Source organism: Rhinoderma darwinii, chromosome 3 (assembly GCF_050947455.1).
Source record: "Rhinoderma darwinii isolate aRhiDar2 chromosome 3, aRhiDar2.hap1, whole genome shotgun sequence".
NCBI classification, from domain to species: Eukaryota; Metazoa; Chordata; class Amphibia; order Anura; family Rhinodermatidae; genus Rhinoderma; species Rhinoderma darwinii.
Genome location: NC_134689.1, coordinates 270415925 through 270438975, shown reverse-complemented (window position 1 = coordinate 270438975; position 23051 = coordinate 270415925). Strand labels below are relative to the sequence as shown.

The following is a 23051-nucleotide window of genomic DNA, read 5'->3' as shown; positions in this document are numbered from 1 at the left end:
GGAAAAGGAGCATGCTGCAGATATTCTAATCCGCAGCATGCCAATTCTGTCGCGGATATGTTGCAGATGGTCACTGCGGATTTCACCTTTTTAATGTATAGGTGTGTAGTAATACTTTCCATAAAATGACAGTATAGCTGAGGATTAATTTTTCAATGTGTACTGGAAATTAGACAAGCAAATATTTTTCACCAGTTTCTTGTTTGAAAACTTGCCACCGAACAGATGGTCAGCATCATGACTGTATCATATTGGACAAAAGGCATAAGCATAGAGCATAGAGTAAAACATTTTTTATAGTGTTCAGCATACGTTTGGCCAAAATATTACTGCAAACATTTACACTTACCTTTCTAAATTAAGTTTATCTGCGCTGACTGCTTTTTCCTCTGCAGTTCGATGCACAACAGGACATCCAAGTTCTGATCTTGATAGGGTTTTTAAACGTTGAAAATGGTTTACTGAAACAAAAAAAAGTGAAAATAACACAACACAAGTTTCAACAGTCAGTAAAAAGAACATTGTGGCGTATAAAGAAAGAAAACAATTATACCGTAAAGGCGCTGTAAAGACTTCTATTTGCCACGTGTACCTTACCGTTTGCGTACAGTGAAGGTGTCTGGGCCGTTGAAAAATATAAAACACGTCCTATTTCAGGCCGTAATTACGGCACGGGCAGGCCCATAGAAGTCTATGGGGCTCCAGTAATTACTGGTGGCTACGTGTGTGGACCCGTAATCCCCTGACGTTGCCTAGCAACGCTCCGTTGCTAGGCAACGTCCGGGGATTTCAATTTTTGAATAAAAAGCAGAGAAAATGGCATCTGAGCAATCATGTGAGCCTTTTAAGGAGTTTGGACATGATTGTGACATCATTTCCAGCCCCCTTTTTTTACGGGTCTGTAAATACGGGTGGAATACGGATGACAACGGACCCGTATTTATGGTCACGGGGCTGTAAATACGGGTTAAAAAGGGCTGACAAAGGACCCGTATTTACAGCCAGTATTTACGGGAGAGAAAAAATACGATCATGTGCATGGGGCTTTATTCTTTTAACCTACTGTCAAATAACTGTGCATCACCAGTGGCAGCGAGTTCCCACACAATGATGTACCATTGTGGTGCTGGTATTGTGCAGACACAGGAATATTGCTGTCACTTACAGCTACACTACTGCTCTAGCAGTGCAGATGAGAGAAATCGTGGATTTCCAACCTTTAGGGGTATGTTCACACGGGCTATTTTCAGCCGTTTTCCGGGCTGTAAATGTCCCAAAAAACGGCTGAAAAATCGGAAGCAGAACGCCTACAAAAATCTGCCTATTGATTTCAATGGGAACTACGGCGTTCTGCTCCGACGGGTCTTTTTTTACGCCCCATTTTCAAAACACGGCGCGTATAAAGACACCCCGTAAAAAGAAGTGCATGTCACTTCTTGAGCTGTTTTTCATTGACTCAATAGAAAAACAGCTCCAAAAACGGCCGTAAAATTGTATTTTCAGACGTTTTTTGTTAAGCGTGTGAACATATCCTTACTCTTTGAACTCTGCAATTTATACTTGATCGTGAATACTTAAGGCCCTTTTACACAGAACATTTATCGGGATAACGAGCGTTCACAGAACGCTGTCTCGCTGATCAACACTCGTTGTTACGGAGAGAATGAGCCAGTGTGAAAGGACCCTTATTTATGCCTCAAGGCCTTTTTCACTCCAAAACCAGGAACGGAACCTAAACAGAAGAAATATATAGAGGAAGGCCTTAAATTGCCTCCTCTCCTGTATCTAATTCTGATTTTGGCTTAAAAAAAATGCTTGCAAAATCTGCATCAAATCTGCACTGTGTAAACAAGGGCTTACAATAAATAAAGTTTAACCCCTATCCGCACCAGGACGTAACTGTCCGTCGTTGCGGGAAGTTACTTCCCGCACGAGGACGTACAGTTACTGAGTTAATCCCGGTGCACACTGTCGGCGACAGTGTGCACCGGGAACCAGGAGGTCAGCTGTCGCCGACAGCTGACACTCCCCTCTTGCCGGCCAGCGGTCCTTTGCCGCTGATTTCGGCACATTAACCCCTTAAATTCGGCGATCGGGTGCAATCGCCGAATTTTAGGGGTTTCTAACATATCGGCAGACCCCCGTCCGAAATCGCTGCCATGGACGGGGGTCCTGATAGGCTTCCTGTCAGAGTGACAGAAAGTCACTGTGCCGTTCCCGATGCACACTGTCGGCGACAGTGTGCATCGGGAACTTGGAGATCAGCTGTCCCCGACAGCTGACACTCTCCAGTGTTGCCGATCAGCGGCTCATCGCCGCTGATTTCGGCAATTAACCCGTTACATGCGGGGCTTGATTGCGATCTCCGCATGTAGCGGGTTTGTAGCGCATCAGCAGCCCCCATGCAATCGTGGGGGCTTCTGATGCTTGTGATGGCACCCGGGGGCCAAACAACGGCCCCCTGGTCTGCCATGTATGTCAGCCTATGAGGATCAGCCTCTGCTGATCCTCGTAGACCAACTGTCAGAGTGACTGTGACGTCACACTGACAGTTGGAATACATTACACTACCTAGGTAGTGTAATGTATTCTAGCAGCGATCAGAGCTGCAGCTCAAAAAATTTAAGTGTAAAAAGTAAAAGAAAAGTTAATAAACAAAAATATAAAGTGTAAAAAGTAAAAAAAAGTTAATAAAAATGTTTTATAAAAGTGTAAAAATAAAAGGTTTTGTTTTCCTATAATAAGTCATTTATTATAGGGAAAAAATGAAAACGTTAAAAAAAAGTACACATATTTGGTATCGCCGCGTTCGTAACGACCCAATCTATGAAACTATAATGTTAATTTTTCCGCGCGGTAAACGCCGCAAACAAAATAAACGGAAAACTGTCAGCATCGCTATTTTTTGGTCACCACCCCTCCCAAGATATAGAATAAAAAGTGATCAAAAAGTCGCATTTACCCCAAAATGGTACCAATAAAAACTACAACCCGTCCCGCAAAAAACAAGACCTCCCACAGCTTTTTTGACGAAAAAATAAAAAAGTTACGGCTCAGAATAGCGTGTCCCAGAAAATAAATTATTTTATAGAAACTTAATTTTATTGTGCAAACGCTGCAAAACTTTAAAAAAACTATACACATATGGTATCGGGGTAATCGTACCGACCGGCAGAATAAATTAAAACGTAATTTATTGCGCACAGTGAACGCTGTAATAAATAAAGAATTTAAAGCGCCAAAATCACTGTTTTTTGGTCACCCTAGCTCTAAAAAAGATCCTGAGGGGCCAAAATGCTCACTATACCCCTAGAAAAATTCCTTGAGGGGTGTAGATTCCAAAATGGGGTCACTTTTGGCGGATTTCCACTGTTTTGGTCCCTCCGGGGTGTTGCAAACCCGACATGGCACTGAAAACCAATCCAGCAAAATCTGCGCTCCAAAATCCAAAAGGCGCTCCCTCCCTTCTGAGCCCTGCTGTGGGTCCAAACATCAGTTTACGACCACATATGGGGTATTGCCGTAATCGGGAGAAATTGCTTTACAAATGTTGGGCGGCTTTTTCTCCTTTATTCCTTGTAAAAATGAAAAAAATTCTATGTTTCCACAGAAAAATAGGTGATTTTCATCTTCACAGACTAATTCCACTAAATTCTGCAAAAAAACTGTGGGGTCAATATGCTAACTATACCCCTAGATAAATTCCTTGAGGGGTGTAGTTTCCAAAATGGGGTCACTTTGGGGGGTTTCGGCTGTTTAGGTACCACAAGACCTCCTCAAACCTGACATGGTGCCTAAAATATATTCCTAAAAAAAGGAGGCCCCAAAATCCACTAGGTGCTCCTTTGCTTCTGAGGCCTGTGTTTCAGTCCATTAGGACACTAGGGCCACATGTTGGATATTTCTAAAATCTGCAGAATCTGGGCAATAAATATTGAGTTGCGTTTCCCTGGTAAAACCTTCTGTGTTACAGATTTTTTTTTATTACAAATGAATTTCGGCAAAAAAAAATGAAATTTGTAAATTTCACCTCTACTTTGCCTTAATTCCTGTGAAACGCCTAAAGGGTTAAAATATTTTCTGAATGTGGTTTTGAATACCTTGAGGGGTACAGTTTTCAAAATGGGGTGATTTATGGGGACTTTCTAATATATAAGGCCCTCAAAGCCGCTTCAGAACTGAACTGGTCCCTGAAAAAATAGCCTTTTGAAATTTTATTGAAAATATGAGAAATTGCTGCTAAAGTTCTAAGCCTCGTAACGTCCTAGAAAAATAAAAGTACATGAAAAAAAATGATGCAAACATAAAGTAGACATATGGGAAATGTTAACTAGTAACTATTTTGTGTGGCATTACTATCTGTTTCACAAGCAAATACATTTAAATTTAGAAAAATGCTAATTTTTGCAAATTTTTGCTAAAATTTGAAGTTTTTCACAAATAAATATTGAATTTAGCGACCAAATTTTTTCACTAACATAAAGTACAATATGTCACGAGAAAACAATCTCAGAATCGCTTGGATAGGTAAAAGCATTCCGGAGTTATTACCACATAAAGTGACACGTCAGATTTGAAAAAATAGGCTGTGTCCACAAGGCCACAACAGGCTGTGTCCTGAAGGGGTTAATAAATATGTGTTGATAAACAGTAAATAATATAAATATATCTGGTATCCTAATAACCATACTTCGGTCATATTCTTTATTTTGCATTTGCTCCAGAATATAAAAATTGGTGTTTAACCCCTTCCCGACATTTGCCGTATGGGTACGCCATGGAAAGCATTGACTTCCAGCAAATTGCCGTATCCATACGCCAAATGTTTGGCACCGGCTCAGAAGCTGAGCCGGTGCCATCATCGCCGGATCTCAGCTGTATCTTACAGCTGACATCCGGCTGTAACGGCGGGGACCGAAATTAGCTTCGATCCCCGCCATTAACCCCTTAAGTGCAGCGCTCAAACGCGAGTGCTGCACTTAAGGTGTTTGCAGCTCATCGGAAACCCCAGCAATAAAATTACCGGGGTTCCGGTGGCTGCAATGGCAACCGGAGGCCTAATACTGGCCTCCCGGTCTGCCTAGCACCGAAGCCGGTCAAAATCCGCCCGGCGGCGGAGCCTTATCGGTTTCCGTAGCCGCCGGCAAGATGGCGCCGGCTCAGGATCTGATCCGGCGTCATCAGTGGTGGAAGTCAGCTGTATGTTACAGCTGACATCCACCTGTAACGGCAGGAACCGGAGCTAGCTCCGATCCCTGCCATGAACCCCTTCGATGCAGCAACCGAAAGAGATTGCTGCATCGTAGCGGTTACTAGCAGATCGCCAGCCCTGACAGGCAATCAGGACTGGCGACTGCTGCTATGGCAACAGGAGACACAATGGCCTCCTGCTCTGCCATTACGGAAGCCGATTAGGCCCCGCCGGGAGGCGAAGCCTAATCGGTTTGCTGTCAGTGAATAACTGACAGATCTAATACATTGCACTACATAGGTAGTGCAATGAATTAGAAAAAAATAAATCTGACAACTCGACCTTCAAGTCTCCTAGTGGGACTTGAGAAAAAGTGTAAAAAAAAGTGTAAAAAAAAAGTGAAAAAAATAAACGTTTGAAAACCATAAAAGTTTCAAGTAATAAAATAAAACACAATCCCCCTTTTTACTCTTATCAAGTCCTTTATTATAGAAAAAAATAAATAAACCATACGTATTTGGTATCGCCGCGACCGTAACGACTTGAGGTATCCAAATATTATATTATTTATTGCACGCCCTGAACAGCGTAAAAAAAAAACATAAAAAACTATACCAGAGTTTCTGTTTTTTGGTGACTTTGACCTACAAATACAGGAATAAAAAGTGATCAAAAAGACGCACATATCCAAAAATGGTACCTATAAAAACTATAGCTCGTCTCGCAAAAAACAAGCCCTCATACAGCTCCGTCGACAAAAAAATTAAAAAGTTATGGTTCTTATAACTTGGCGACAGAAAAAATACATTATTTTTACAAAAGTAGTTTTATTGTGCAAAAAGTTGTAAAACATAAAAAAGTTCTATAAATTAGGTATCGCCGGAATCGTACTGACTCGCAGAATAACGTGAACATGTAGTTTATAACGCATGGTGAACACTGTATAAAAAAAACTAAATAAATCTATGCCAGAATTGCATTTTTTTTGTTTATCTGGCCTCCCAAAAAATAGGATAAAAGGTGATCAAAAAGTCGCAGGTACCCCAAAATGGTACCAATAATAACTACAGCTTGTCCCGCAAAAAAAAGCCCTCATACCACTACGTCTATGAAAAAATAAAATTAGTTATGGCTCCAATAAGTCAGGAAATAAAAAAATATGCAGTTGTGCCCAAGGGGAACATTTCTTCTGTTTCAAGATGCGATTCATCAAGGACCTAAAATTAGGGAACCAGGAAGGGGAGGGCCCAAACATATCTGCTGGAAGCGACGGTGCCCGTATAATACCAGGACAACACTTTCCCAGCAAAATTCCCCAAACTGCAAAGGTGCGGAGTGTGGACCAAAAGGGGGATAAGAAAGGACATATATCAGAGCAACACCGGCCTGTACAGAAAGGATTGTGTCACGGCGTAACACACATCTATGGATCATTTTATTGTTTACCCCATTATTATACCACCTGACTATGCCCCTGATGTACTCTGCCCGGCTTACATGTACCCCCACATTATAAACGGAAACACCAGCAATACTCAAACAAATCTACTACCAAGCAAAATTCGCTCTCCAAAAGCCAAATGGCGCTCCCTCCCATCTGAACCCTACAGCGTGCCCAAACAGCAGTTTCCTTCCACATATATCGCCATACCCGGGAGAACCCTTTTAACAATTTTTGGGGTGTGTGTCTCCAGTGGCATAAGCTTGGCATGACATATTTGCCACTGAATTGGCATATCTAGGGAAAAATATAAAATTTTAATTTGCACCATCCGCAGCGCATTCATTTATGGAATAGACCTGTGGGGTGAAAATGCTCACTACACCCCTTAATAAATGCCTTGAGGGGTGTAGTTTCCAAATGGGGTCACTTCTCAGGGGTTTCTTTTTATTATTTCACATCTGAGCCTCTGCAATTGTGAACCAATACTTTGTAAATCGCCAAATTAGGCCTCAATTTCGCATGGTGCTCTTTCACTCCTGAGCCTGGTCGAACGTCCAGTCAAAAGATTAGTGCCACATGTAGGGTGTTTCTAAAACCGGGAAACACCGCATAATAATTAGAGAGCTGTCTTATTATGGTGGCACAAGCTGGGCACCACATATTGGCATATCTATGAAAAAAATCCCATTTTTACTCTGCAACATCGAGTGCACACTAATTTCTACAAAACACCTGCAGGGTTAACATGCTTACTACACCACTAGGTAAATGCATTGAGGGTGTAGTTTCCAAAATGGGGTCACTTATGGGGGGTTTCCACTGTTTTGGTCCCACAGGCGCACAGAAACCAATCCAGCAAAATCTGCACTCCAAATGGCGCTCCTTCCCTTCTGAGCCCTGCCGTGTGCCCAAACAGCAGTTTATGACCACATATGGGGTATTGCCGTACTCGGGAGAAATTGCTTTACAAATGTTGGGTTCTTTTTTTCCTTTATTTGTTGAGAAAATGAAAAATTTTGCGCTAAAGCTACGTCTTATTGAAGAAAAAGGATTGTTTTTATTTTCACTGCCCAATTCTAATAAATTCTATGAAACATCTATGGGGTCTAAATGCTTACTACACCCCTAGATGAATTCCTCAAGGGGTGTAGTTTCCTAAATTAAGTCACTTTTTGGGCATTTTCATTGTTTTGTCCCCTCAGGGGCTTTGCAAATGCGACATGGCCTCCTCAAATCATTCCTGCTAAATGTGATCTCCAAAAGCCAAATAGCGCTCTTTCCATTCTAAGCCCTGCCGTGTGTCCAAACAGCCGTTTATTACCACATGTGGGTATTGTTTTACTCGGGAGAAATTGCTTTACAAATTTTGTGGTGCTTTTTCTCCTTCAGTCTTTGTGGAAATGAGAAAAAATTAGCTAAACCTACATTTTCTGTTAAGGATCTGCCAGGCACAGCTTCTGTATCCACGCCCATAGGTAATCAGTCTGCACCTGCTTCTATGTCTGTGAGACTGACTCCATCTTCCACCACTCAGGATGGCAGGCTTAGGAGTGGGAGAGCCTATCACAGCCTGGCCAGACGGAGCTAGCTCCCGCCCTCTGTCTATTTATACCTGCCTTTCCTGTTCCTCCTTGCTTGTGATTCTTCTCTGTTGGTTTCCTGGCCCTGCTGCAGCTTCTTGAACTACTTGTCCCTGCTTCGTATTGACCCTGGCTTACTGACTACTCTTCTGCTCTGCGTTTGGTACCTCGTACACTCCCGGTTTGACTCGGCTTGTTCACTACTCTCCTGCTCTACGTTTGGCACCTCGTACTCTCCTGGTTTGACTCGGCTCGTTTACTACTCTTGTTGCTCACGGTGTTGCCGTGGGCAACTGCCCCGTTTCCCTTTGCTCTGTGTTTCCTTGTCTGGTTGTCCGTCGTGCACTTATTGAGTGTAGGGACCGTCGCCCAATTGTACCCAGTCGCCTAGGGCGGGTCGTTGCAAGTAGGCTGGGACTGACTGGCGGTTAGATTAGGGCTCACTTGTCTGTTTCCCTATCCCTGTCATTACATTTTCTTTGAAAAAATGTAGATTTTAATTTTCAGGGCCTATTTCCAATAATTCCTGCAAAAAACCTGTGGGGTCAAAATGCTCACTATACCCCTAGATAATTTCCTCAATGGGTGTAGTTTCAAGAATGGGGTCACTTGTGGGGGTTTCCACTGTTTTGTCCCCTTAGGGGCTTTGGAAATGTGACATGGCCTCCGCAAACCATTCCTGCTAAATTTGAGCTCCAAAAGCCAAATAGAGCTCTTTCCCGTCTAATCCCTGCCGTGTGTCCAAACAGCCGTTTATTACCACATGTGGGGTATTGTTTTACTCGGGAGAAATTGCTTTACAAATTTGGTGGTGCGTTTTCTCCTTTAGTCCTTGTGGAAATGAGAAAAAAAATCGCTAAACCTACATTTTCTTTGAAAAAATGTAGATATTAATTTTCACGGCCTACTTCCAATAATTTCTGTAAAAAACCTGCGCAGTCAAAATGCTCATTACTCCTTTAGATCATTTCCTTGAGGTGTGTAGTTTCCCAAATGGGGTCACTTTTGGGGGATTTCCACTGTTTTGGCACCGCAAGAGCCCTTCAAACCTGACATGGTGCCTAAAATATATTGTAATAAAAATAAGGCTCCAAAATTCACTTGGTGCTCCTTTGCTTCTGAGGCCTGTGCTGCAGTCCAGTAGCACGCTACGGCCACATGTGGGATATTTCCTAAAACTGCAGAACCTGGGCAATAAATATTGAGTTGCGTTTCTCTGGTAAAACTTCCAGTGTTACAAAAAAAAAATGATTAAAAATTTATTTCTGCAAAAAAATATGACATTTGTCAATTTCACTTCTACTTTGCTTTAATTCCTGTGAAAAGTCTAAAGGGTTAAGAAATGTTCTAAATGCTGTTTTGAATACTTTGAGGGGTGAAGTTTTTAAAATGGGGTGACTTTTTGGGGGTTTCTAATATATAAGGCCCTCAAAGTCACTTCACAACTGAACTAGCCCCTGTAAAAATAGCCTTTTGAAATTTTCTTGAAAATGTGAGAAATTGCTGCTAAAGTTCAAAGCCTTGTAACATCCTAGAAAAATAAAAGGATGTTCAAAAAACGATGCCAATCTAAAGTAGACATATGGGGGATGTTAATTAGCGAAAATTTTGTGTGTCATAACTGCCTGTCTTACAAGCAGATACATTTAAGTTGAGAAAAATGCAAATTTTTGCAATTTTTCGCAAAATTTTGGTGTTTTTCACAATTAAATACTGAACATATCGAGCAAATTTTGCCAGTAACATAAAGTCCAATGTGTCATGAGAAAACAATCTCAGAATCGCTTGGATAGGTAAAAGCATTCCGACGTTATTACCACAAAGTGAAACATGTCAGATTTGAAAAATGAGGCTTTGTCAGGAAGGTCAAAAGTGGCCAAAGAGGGAAGGGGTTAACTACTGAGGACAGACAAAAAAAACAACAACAACAACAAGCTCTTTCGCTCCTCCAGGCAAATGGGCAATGGTGTAGCCTCCGTAAAAAACAGACATTGTAGATGGGAGCGGTCAAGGGATGCTGTTAAATATTTCTAACAAAGAAAGTAATACAATGTGCATCCCCTTCTGTTGTTGTGAGATCTGATGTAAGGGAACACTAATGTTCGGAAGGAGGTACCAGAGATGGAACTATAATTTTAGTTATCAATCACATTCCTCCGCAGAAGTGTCTCGTATGGTTCAAAGAAGTACAAAAAAAAAAAAGGTCTGTAATAAAGTACTTCTTCAAAGAGTCAGCAAAATTACTCACAGATATGTGAAAAACTGTTTACAGGAAAACTTTGGTTGCCAGTATTTGCTGAAAGCAGTCATTATATTTAAAAGGAATGTATCACCTATAAAAATTTTTTACAGATTCTAACTATATAATGACACACATTCTTTTATTTCTAATCCGCACTTTTGAGCTGTGAAGAGCAGTTTAGATATTTGCTTTGGAGCAGCCACATAGGCATAAAAAAAACTCCAGTCAAAAAAAACAACCTATTGACTTCTATGAGAGAGTATTGTGGGTGTGCTCTGTACAGGGAGAGGGAGGAGGTGATCTGTCCCCATCATCTATTGTCAATGGTGTAATCCTGTGTTAAATGGGTTTTTAAATATAGACATTTGAGGCACATACTAAAGAGTAGGTGGGGATTCATTTAGGGGGTGTAACCTATTGCAGAAACTGGCTATGGCAAGCCATCAGCACTGCGCAAGTAAACGCTCGCCGTGCCAAACTTTTACGCTGAAAGGGGTTGCGATAAAAACAATGGGTCATTTTCTGATGGTAAGATCGCTTCACGGTGACATTACTTTTATTACACAGAGGATATGGGTGATTTTCTACTCAAATAAATGCAGTAATAGTTCAAAACCCATTCTATGTGCTTTCTCAGGTTCCCTTTGTGCATAGCACTGTTTATGCGCTGCATAGTTTCTAATTGTAAAGACAAAATTGAAAGAAAAAATCCTGGCTTCTTTTGTAGATAAAAAAAATATACGTGTGTGTGAGGCATTTACAGAAAACCCACGTTTGAAAGGATTTCAAAGAATCTCAAGAATATAATATATTACTTTCTAGTGCTGAGCCCCATGAGTGACGCCTCTACTGCGGTCATGCCGCATGTGTACGTATTAGTTTACATCAAAATAGAATTATTAATATTTATCTACAACTCCAACTCCTTAGCTAGACTTTTATTACTGAAGCAAAACATTTTCTCACTGCTTAGTATATACTATATCTGACCAAACGTATGTGAACACCTGACCGTGAGACCTAGATGGACCCACTGCTATATACAGCGCTCATTTTAGTCAAAGTCTGACAGGTTTTAGACTGTATGCTGCCGAGGTTTATGGGAAGGTGTGCTGGGCTTGACAGGTGCAGCTTTACAGGAAGTTCGGTGCAGAATCCTGCGGTGAGTCGGCCTATTAACATAATGTGCACACGGCATATAAAGCCTTCGTTTTATTTTTTATTAGTTATATTTGAATAATTATTTCTTGAGGGGTAAAACGCTTTTTAAAATTTAAACCATGACGATTCTCCCGTGATAGGTTCTTTTTAAAACTGAATTATAAACAATCTATGCAAGAACCAGGCTTTCTTTGATATACCAGAACGATTTCAGGAAACTGCCAGGGAACCGGTCATGATCTTGACGGGACCAGCATCTCCTTCTCTACTAGTAGTTATGGCAGCACGAGTCCGTTTTGCACCACCCGCACTCCTGCCACCTGCATTTTTTTTCCAGAGAAGATGGCCACTGGTCCCCAGCTTTCGAGAGAAAATAGGGGACATTTATTAAGACTGGTGTACTGCCTTCCGTGAACCTTTTATTAATCACAAATACATCAAAGCTTTTCATTTCAAACTGTTGTCTATTGTTTCTATAGTAGCAACATGTTCTTCTGGCTATATGCTTGACCTACCTTTAGATTGATATGCATCCGCATTGTTGTTATTTGGACTAGCACAATGAGGGACAGATCTGGATCTGCTTTTTTTGGATATCGGGCCTGGAAGATCTCCAAATGCTCCCAGTGACACAGAGTCCCTACTATATCTTGAGGCAGAGCCAAAAACTTCAGTGACATTAGAAGTTAAAGGAATATATGGCTGCTTATTCCGACTTAAGGGACTTGAAAGTCTTCCATCTAGTAGGGAAAAAAACAACAACATTCAATCATGTAGTGAAAGCATTTACATGTAAAAAGTAACAGACGTTGGAAAAAATGTTATCTATTACATGCATTGAATAGGACACTAAACACTAGCTGTAGAGAATAGCCTGAACGTAACACAAAAAGTTTATCTATAAAATAAACTATGAAGATTGCATGCTTACTCTAATTTGGCAGTATACTCTATGGGGTAAACAAAATAATAATAATAATGCAGCTGTTTTCTTCTTATTATATTACATAGAATTAATTTTTTTTGCAATTCTTCCTGCCAATCTGTTGATGAGTAGTAAATGTAATTTTATCTCATTCTGAGAGAAAAAAGAAAATATAAAAGGGTACACATCTAACAGATGCAGGATCACGCAGGATCGAGCTGTTAGGGCACATTCAGACGTAACGGAATTGCTGTGGAATTCCGCTGCGGACAGTCTGCAGTGGAATTCTGCAGCAGCGGTTTTTTACATGTCTTTCTATACATTTTTTAGGAAAGTTAGTTCAGACGTTGCAGAAAATAATTGTGCAGAAATTAGGCTGTGGTGCAGAATTTTCATGTGGTGCAGCATGGTCATTCCATTGCGGAGAAGAAGCGGATTTCAGCCTATGCAATGCAAAAACTGAAATCTGTGGCAAGTCCGCTGTGATATCTGCAATGTCTGAATTACCTGTCAAATATGCAAATGTTGGTCCAGATTCGTTGCGTAATTGCCCCAAATCTGCACCAACATTTGCAGCGGAAAAATTCTGCCACGTCTGAACATGGCCTTAAAGAACACATCTAAGTTCATAACTTGAAATGTTAAATACTTTTGTGTCAAAAAAGACAAAAGTATAATAGGTATGATACCTTTATTGGCTAACCATAAAAGTTCTATATGCAAGCTTTCAGAGCACAGAGGCCCCTTCTTCAGGCAGTTTACAAATGAATGATGTGATCGATAACAGGTGGATCCTGCTTGCTGTCACTGAACCCGTCAGTCCCGCAGGCCTGACAGATTCAGGTCTCAGTGCAAGATACAGCTCCTCTGTATACAGGATACAAAGCAGCTGTCTCTAAATAAAGTAAAAATATTTTTTTACAAAATGTACTTACAAAGTTGCACCAATCACACTAATAAACATTTTTATTAAAAAAAATATAGTAATAATATTAATAGTTTTCAAAGGTGTACATAGACGTCTCGACTAGTCCTCAGCCGCATACGCCATGCATTCTAATGGCCGTCACTGAAGAGCAGAGGGAAATGTTACAGAAAGAAGCCGGACATGTCACATTCGGCGCATAAAGATTAAAACTTTATTTCTGGAATATTGCTTTCAGCCAGAATGCCGAAAGAGGTATGATTAAACTTGTCTCCCCTACTCCCCTACTCCTGTCAGCGGTGTAGGAGGTACAAAAGTCATGACAGACTACTTTTAACAAGGCTCAACTTTACATACAAGTTATAATACTGGTGGTATATTATGTGGCAAAGGAACCCTTGGCACACCTCAGGCACCGGTTTCCAGGTGCAGCAACCTTTGCACCTTATACTTAGGGCTAATTTAGACGAACGTGTAATATGTCCGTGCAATGCGTGTGATTTTCACGCGCCTCGCACGGACCTATATTAGTCTATGGGGCCGTGCAGACTGCGTGTGTCCGCTGCGTAAAACTCACGACATGTCCGATATTTGTGCATTGTTCGCGCATCACGCACCCATTGAAGTCAATGGGTGCGTGAAAATCACGCGCAGCACACGGAAGCACTTCCGTGTGACGCGCGTGATCGCGCAACAGCAGTAAAAAGTATGAATGAAAACAGAAAAGCACCACGTGCTTGTCTGTTTACAAACATACAAACAGAGTGTTATAATGATAGCGGCTGCGCGAAAATCACGCAGCCACGCATCATACGCGGCTGACACACGGAGCTGTTAAGTACCTTTTGCGTGCGCAAAATGCCATGTTTTTTGCGCACGCAAAAAGCACACGCTCGTGTAAATCCGGCCTTATGCCCCTAAAAAGGCACAAAAGGTAATACCACCACTGGAAAATACAGTGATGTCATAGTACAGAGATAACAATAATATCTCTGCATAAGGATAATAAAAGATAGTGATGTCACAGTACAAATGTAATGGCCAAATTAATGTACAATAATAATAGTCACAATTCTATCACAATGCAAATATAATAAACACAGTGATTATTGTCACAGTGTATTTTTATGCTGGGATAATGCACAAAGTGACGTCACAAAACAAGAATAAACACAGTGATGTCACAGCACATGGATAAAAAACATAGCTATTGTCAACAGACAGGACAGGAACATAAACCATAGCCAATAAAGATAAGTAATGCAGATTTTTCATAGAAGGCAGGTCCACTCCCAGGCAGCAATTTGAAAAAAAAAAAAGTGTTGAGTGCAGCAACATCCATGCAAAATTTCCCATTGTTAGGGCACGGCCAGACGTTTTTCCGCTGCAAATGTTGGTGCAGATTTGGGGCAATTACGCACGAACATTTGCACATTTGACAGGTAATTCAGACGTTGCAGAAAACACAGCGGACTTGCCACAGTTTTCAGTTTTTGCATTGCAAAGGCTGAAATCCGCAGTGAAATTCCGCTTCTTCTCCGCAACAGTTAGTGCATGCTGCGGAGGGAAAATTCTGCATCGCAGCCTATGGTCCGCAGCGGAGTTTTCCGCAACGTCTGAACTAACTTGCCTAAAAATGTATTGAAACTGTAAAAAACGGCCGCTGGAGAATTCCACAGCAATTCCGCCACGTCTGGCCGGGCCCTTATTGTTCCATTACATTATGCATACAAAAATTGGCGACAATTCGGCTCAAAGAGTGGGTTTTTCTCACCGTGTCCTCACCTCTAATGCCTAAATACCAAAGAGATGTTGCAGCACAGAAATAATGAAAACAGCATCCTAATACAAGGGCAATGCACACAGTACAGGTGTAGACTTCTTTATCTGGACTCTTAAAGCATTAAATACACATTGTCAAGAAACTTTAACTGGTTGCCGACACAGGACGAGAATGCTCGTCCTGAGCGGCGGGTACTTCACGCATTAGGACGAGCATTCACGTCCTGTGTGACAGCCAGTGTCCGCGCATGATCGGGAGTGGGGCAACGGGTATAATATACAGCCGCAGCCCCGCTCTAACGGCGGAGAGAAGAGAAACCTCTTCTCTCAGCCGTTAACCCCTTGAATGCCGCAATCAAAGCTGACCGCGACTTTAAAAGTACATAAGAGGAGTGGGGACTGCCCTTTGATCGCGTCACAGAAAATCCCTGTGACGCGATCAGAGCCCATCTTTTTTTGGCCAGACAGCCTAGGGTCCATTGAAGGACCCCAGGGCTGTCTGAACATATTTCCTGTTGTACAATCAGTACAAAGGCTAATGTACTGGCATATAGATCTATGCCGGTATATTACAGTTAAAAAAATGAAAACCAAAATTAAAAATCTGTTTATGTGATTAAAAAAAGTTAAATGAATGTAAAAAAAATTTATGTTAAATAATACCAAAAAAAGTTAAAAATACACAGAAATACACATTTTTTACAATAAATAAACTTTTTAAATTCCCAAAAAATAAAAAATAAAGACATATTTGGTATCGCCACGACCGTAACAACAAATGTATAACATTATTTATGATGATCGGTGTATGGTGTAAAAAAGAAATATTAAAGCTGCAGCGGAACTGCTTTTTTTTCCTGCATTTTCGTCAAAATAAAAATTTCTATAAATTAAACGATAATGTATTTGTAACAAAAAATGGTACCTACATAAAGTACAACCCGTCCCGCAAAAAACAAAGTCTCATACAAGTCTCAAAGAGGGAAATATAAAAAAATTGTTCTGTCCAAGGCTTTTGACTTGACTTTTTCAATGGATCAGTATTTTGATCCGAACTTACGGTCCGTAATTGCGGATCAAAATTATGGTAGTGTGCATGGGCTCTTAATCAGTATGTTGCATCAGTATTTGTAAGCCAAAACCAGGAGTGGATATATATAAACATTGCCCTTCTTCCACATTTTGGACCCACTCCTAGTTTTGGCTTAGAAATACTAAAGCAAAAAGTCTCAGAAGGAACATAAATCACAAACCCTTTTTGACTTTCTCCAAAAAGCTCTTCTGTGCCTGTCCAAATACACTAAAGGTATATTCTGACGGTGCAGTTGTGCTGCGGATTTTGCTGAATGGCCGAGAAAAAGCCGTGTGACAACAACCGTAGCACAACTGTGCCATCGGAATATACCCAGGGCCGGCCTTAGGGGTGTGCGACCTGTGCCTTCACACAGGGCGCATCACTCCAGCAGGTGGAAGGGGGCGCTGCACTGGCAATCTTCTCCTGCTTGTTTCAGAAGTGCCCAGGCCCTGATACTCAGCAGTCGCCTGTCCGCCCGGGCGCTTCTTCACTCAGCAGCTTCTAGTGGCGGCCTAGGGCATGAGGGCGCCTGCGCCGGACCCCCCCCCCCATGGGCGGCGGCGCCGCTGCGGCTGCTACAGCGGTAGAGATGGCACTATAGCGGTATCTCTCTGCTCTGCTATCTACTGGCGCCACTGTTGCCGACGCTGTGACCGGGGATTCCAGTCCAGAAGCCAATGACCTCACTGTCCATAAATGGACACAGACGACAGGTGCTTCTCCTAGAGTGGAATCCCCAGTCACAGCGTCGGCAACGCTGTGGATGGGGATTCCGCTTCAGGAGTTTCCCCTGATGTCACTGTGTGGCACTCCCTACTAGGGGGCTGTGTGCCACTCCCTACCAGGGGGCTGCGTGGCACTATCTACAAGGGGGCTGCGTGGCGCTATCTACAAGGGAGCTGCGTGGCGCTATCTACAAGGGAGCTGCGTGGCGCTATCTACAAGGGGGCTGCGTGGCGCTATCTACAAGGGGGCTGCGTGGCGCTATCTACAAGAGGGCTGCGTGGCGCTATCTACAAGGGGGATGTGTGGCGCTATCTACAAGGGGGATGTGTGGCGCTATCTACAAGGGGGCTGTGTGGCGCTATCTACAAGGGGGCTGTGTGGCGCTATCTACAAGGTGGCTGTGTGGCTTTATCTACAGGGGGAATCTGAGTGGTCGGCTGATGGTCATTTTACTGTGAGTGGGGGACTGATGGACATATGACAGAGTGGGGGGCTTATGGTCATATTACTGAGAGTGGGGAGCGAATGGTCATTTTACTGTGAGTGGGGGGCTGATGGTCTTCAAGTGGTTTTCACCTCTGAGCTCCAATTCAAATTAATAGGATGCTGAAAATGCCTGCAGCGCTCGTTTGGAGCTTTTTTGCCTGCGTCTTTTGCATTATCTTCAACAGCTTAAGGAAAAACGCAAAAAAAATGTCAAACAACGCTGTCAATACAAAATCTGCATCAAAATTCCTGAAGGAATTTTGAGGCACATTTTTTCTGCCTTACAAAAAACTTTGTGTGAACATACCCTAAAAATGTAGTGCTTGTTTTTAGCTGTTTTCTGTCTTTCTCGAAACAATTTTTTGGTAGGGGTGCCCTGAGGACATTTTATTTTTCCAGTGAAGCCTCGAGTCCGAAAAAGATGGGAAACTCTGTACTAGGCTACACGATCAAGCCAGCCAACACAAGGGTCCCGTCCTGGAGCAGCTCAGTTCGTCGTGGGAACGGGGCCTAGGTGAGTACAATTTTTCTTTTTGTTTGGGGGGCACTGTCTACAAAGGGGAGGTGGGGGGCTGTATGTCACGATCTACAAGGAGGAGGTGGGGAATATGGCACTGTCTACAGGGAGGTAGTATTGCAAAATCTACAGGGGGGGTATTATACTGTGTGGGGGCCACTAAGTGGACATTATACTGTACTACAGGGGACATAATACTGTGGGCACAATTAGAGGACAAAATACTGTGTCCTTGAAGGGGTTGTAATATATTATATTATTAAAATTATTATTATTATTATACTGTATGGGGGTACTATAGGGGCATTATACTTTTTTATGGGGCATTTTTTTTTAATGATGGGGGTGGGGTGCCGAAAGATCATTTCGCACGGGGCACCATCTATCTTAAGACCAGCCCTGAATATACCCTTATTGTTGTTTCTTTTTAAGAAAGTTACCAACAATATTATCAATTTATGGCTCTTCATACCTTGTCTTCCAGTAAAGTTCTTCTCAAGCTCATGTTGAGAATGTCTGTTGTTGAGGGGTGCTGTATCCTTACTTAACCTGAAGTCAAACTGCAACACACAGAACAGTTTAGATTAAAACCACATGTCATCATACAAATAGATGACTTTTTATTCCAGCTGCTGAACAACATTTTTTTTATCTGTTTGAACATAAGGTAGAGTTGCTGAAATAACTAGGTCACACGTACAGGATGTGACACCACAGTTAGGAAATGCTTATTATATGCAATACCATAGCAGAACTTAACATGATATTCTCCTATTCAGGGAATGTCTAACATAAAAATGTCACGTTTCTCATTTATGACACTAAGGCCAGATTCACACGAATGAGTGCAAACTTGGACGTGAAAAACAGACATATTTCACGTCCGAGTTGCTCTCATGTGGGACTCGATTTCACAGATTCCCATAGACTTGAGTCTATCAAGGGATCCGTGAAAACGGAAGAAAATAGGACAAATTCTATTTTTCAACGGACCCTTCACACCGTCTGTTAAAACAACGGCCATGTGAACAGCCTCATTGACATACATGCGTCCTTGTGACGGCCGTGGCTTTAACGGCTATCACACGGACCCATACTACTGTCGTCTGAATTTCAGCCTAATATATAAGACATGAACACCGTGCGCTAACACCTCTTGCACACGACCGAGTTCGGGCTGTGAAAAACGGTCCGTGTGTCGGACGGATTTCCCAGCCCAACCGCGGTACAGGTGAATGGGACTCCTGTCATCATAGACATTTTATTAAACTAGGAGTCCCTGCCTTCCCGCAGGAACTGTTATCATTTTGTTCAGTACGGAACAGCAGTTGCTGCGGGAAGGCAGGGATTCCTAGCATCATAAAATGTCTATGATGGCAGGAGTCCCGTTCACCTGTACCGCGGTCGAGCAGGGAAATCCGGCCAACACACGGACCGTTTTCCACGGCCTGTGCTTCGTCCTGTACAAGAGATGTAAGTAGTCCTCGATATTTATGAGCTGCAGCTAGCCTCGCCCACCCGCATTGATTGGCAGATTTCTCCCTATGCACAGTATGTAAAATATTGCCGTGTGAACGAGGTGTTAGGCTACATGCACACGATGAATATTAAGATTACCACACTTCTTTTTCTGCTGCAAATTCGCTGCGTAATATAGTACTAGTAAAGCAAAATGAGATTTCAAGTAATCTCATCTACACATTGCAGAATTTTTCCACACATAAACTGACCTGCGGTGTGCATTTTAAAATCCGCAGCATGTTAATTTATCTTGCGTTCAGTCTCAGATTTGTATGACATGTTTATAAAAAAATTAAATAAAACAAAACCAGAATCCCCAGCATAAAAACATTTGCACCCAATTCCACATCAAAATTTAAAAAACACACCTAAAAACACTGTATTAGGGCAGATTCACACGAGCGTTGCGTTTTTGCGTGCGCAAACAACGCGGCGTTTTGCGAGCGCAAAAACCATTTGACAGCTGCGTGTGTCATGCGTGTCTGATGCGCGGCTGCGTGATTTTCGCGCAGCCGGCATCATAGAGATGAGGCTTGTCGACGCCCGTCACTGTCCAAGGTGCTGAAAGAGCTAAATCTTTCAGCACCCTCGACAGTGAATGCCGAACACAACAGCGAAAAACCTGTAAAAAAAAAAGATAAAGTTCCTACTTACCGAGAACTTCCCGGCCGTTGCCTTGGTGACGCGTCCTTGGTGACGCGTCCTTGGTGACGCGCCTCTCTTGACATCGGGCCCCACCTCCCTGGATGACGCGGCAGTCCAAGTGACCGCTGCAGCCTGTGATTGGCTGCAGCCTGTGCTTGGCCTGTGATTGGCTGGAGCTGTCACTTGAACTGAAGTGTCATCCCGGGAGGTCGGACTGCAGGAAGGAGACAGGAGTAATCGGTAAGTTAGAACTTCGTTTTTTTTTTACAGGTTCATGTATTTTGGGATCGCAAGTCACTGTCCATGGTGCTGAAACAGTTTAACCCTTTCAGCACCATGCACAGTGAATGTCTTCCGACGTCGCGGACCGGAATTTTTTTTGCCGGGTTCGGCCAAAACGAGTTTGGCCGAACCCGGTGAAGTTAGCTTCGGTTGTCGGGGTTCGCTCCTCGCAAAGACACTCCGTTTGGATGCTTGGAAACAGAAAAGCACGTGGTGCTTTTCTGTTTCCATTCATCCTTTTGACAGCTGTTGCGCAAACACGCAGTTCGCACGGAAGAGCTTCCGTGCGACCTGCCTGGTTTTCACGCACCCATTGACTTCAATGGGTGCGTGATGCGTGAAATACGCAGAGTTATTGAACCTGTCGCGTATTTTGCGCAGCGAACAAACGCTGCGCAAAATACACGGACTGTGTGTACTGCCCCATAGACTTCTATAGGGCATTGCGTGCCGCGCGAAAACCACGCGGTCTACACGCTGCCAAATCACGCTCGTGTGAATCCCCCCTTAAGTGCAGATTTTACCTGCAGAATTACCTGTATTCACCTGTGGTTTTTATGTAGATTTTCTGCATCAAATTACACAATGTGTGCATGTAGTATCAGGGTCCAGTCACATGCAGCAGATTCATTCTTCTGAACCTGCAGAAATCCATGCATCTGCTGCAGAAACAACCCTATTTAGATGAATGGAAATGATTTTCAGTAGCAGAAACTTCTGCAACAAAATCTGGCACGTGTGAACGCACCCGTAGGGCTCATTCACACGTATATCGGATCCATATTAATTCAGTTTTTTCTCATTAAAAAAATGTTGCCAATGCATTTTAACGGTTTTATTTACATTCCATTTTACGCCGCTCTGGAATCACTCAGATAGGGCAGCATAAACCTGGTAACAGATTTCCTTTAGGGAATGTGCACACGACCTCTTTTCAGACGTAATGGAGGCGTTTTACGCCGCGAATTACGCCTGAAAAGACGGCTCCAATACGTCGGAAAACAATGCCCATTGCTTGCAATGGGTCTTACGATGTTCTGTGCAAACGAGCTGTCATTTTACGCGTCGCTGTCAAAATACGGCGCGTAAAATGACGGCTCGTCAAAAGAAGTGCAGGACACTTCTTGGGACTTTTTTGGAGCCGTTTTCTCATAGACTCTATTGAAAACAGCTCCAAAAACAGCCGTAAAAACGCAGCGAAAAAAGCTGAGAAAAACGCGAGTTGCTCAAAAAACGTCTGAAAATCAGGGGCTGTTTTCCCTTGAAAACAGCTCCGTATTTTCAGACGTATTTTGTTAATCGTGTGAACAGACCCTTAAAGAGTAATTGCACATTCAAACTTTTGATATGTCATAGAGACCCGGTGGGGATCTGGGTGCTGAGACTCGCACCGTTGCCGAAACGAAGGTGTAGAAGCGCTCAGCACCTTCAGCTGCGATCAGCGCTCTTCGTCAGCCTGAAGACAGGATCATAGACGTTCTGCGTGAGCCGTCTTTAGCCTGACAGGGAGCGCTGAGCACAGCCGAAGGTGCTGATCGCTTCTATACCTTCGTTTCAGCGACGACGGGGGCCTCAGCACCCGGACCCCACCAATACAAACTTTTGATATGTCTCTATGACATATCAAAAGTTTGATGAAAGCGCAGTTACTCTTCAAGTAAAGGCAAATGTATAACTACTATATCCACAAATCTTCATATCACATTTATACCATTTATTGAAGTGCATTTCCAGTGATCTGGATAAAAACCTTCTGGCTACGTATCACAGGGTATAGAATAACATTGCTATAGTGTTTTGTTGCAATTTTTTTTAATCCCTTGTTTTACCCTTTTATTATGTTCTGATGCACTAGTTTGCACACTGGGGAATATCAATGTTGGTCTATCAATTATTCAGCAGGAGAGTTTGATGGCTTATTGCAATGAAGAAACATGGCATAAGGCAGGAATGTTACATTTATCAAGCGCCCAATTCCCATTGCTTTTTGTAAGACAAACAAAATTCCAGTTTGTGTTGGAAAAGGGAAGCAGTTTTCAAGTATCATGTTAAGTTTTCCACCACTTTTTTTTCCAGAGAAGGGGCAGTACATAACGCTGGGTACCAGAATACGAACACCATATTTCTCAAAAGGTGTGTGCCATGTTGGGGACATGGCAGAGAAAACTTGAGACCGCATCATAGTCACTCAGACAGGAAGTAAAATGGCTAGGTTAAAAGGGGTTATCCCACGACATCAACTTTTCATAGGATAGGTGATAAATGTTTAATTGCTGGAGATCCTAGTGATAAAGGACCGAGGGTCCCGAGTCCCCTGAACAAACAAAGCGCATGTGCGCTGCCGCTCCATTCATTCTCTATGGGACTGGTTGAGGTAGCCGAATACAGCGCCCGGCTATCTCCAGCAGTCCTATAGGGAATGATTGGAGCGGCAGCGCACATGCACGACCACTGCTCCTTTCGTTCAGGGGACTCAGGACCCCCTGTTCTCTTGATCGATGTGGGTCCCAGCGGTGGGACCCCCTTCGATCAAACACGTATCACTTATC

General features: G+C 42.7%; 1 protein-coding gene across 1 annotated transcript in view; it reads right to left on the bottom strand.

Moving 5' to 3' along the window:
* The window catches only part of LRRC49 (leucine rich repeat containing 49), a 174897-nt gene that overhangs the window by 140310 nt on the left and 11536 nt on the right, over nt 1–23051 (bottom strand). Inside the window, exons 3-5 of the mRNA XM_075857918.1 lie at nt 18527–18614; nt 12134–12358; nt 350–461 (exon numbers count right to left, since the gene is read on the bottom strand). Of these exons, the coding sequence (XP_075714033.1) occupies nt 350–461; nt 12134–12358; nt 18527–18614 (425 nt within the window). The remainder of the gene's footprint in view (nt 1–349; nt 462–12133; nt 12359–18526; nt 18615–23051) is intronic.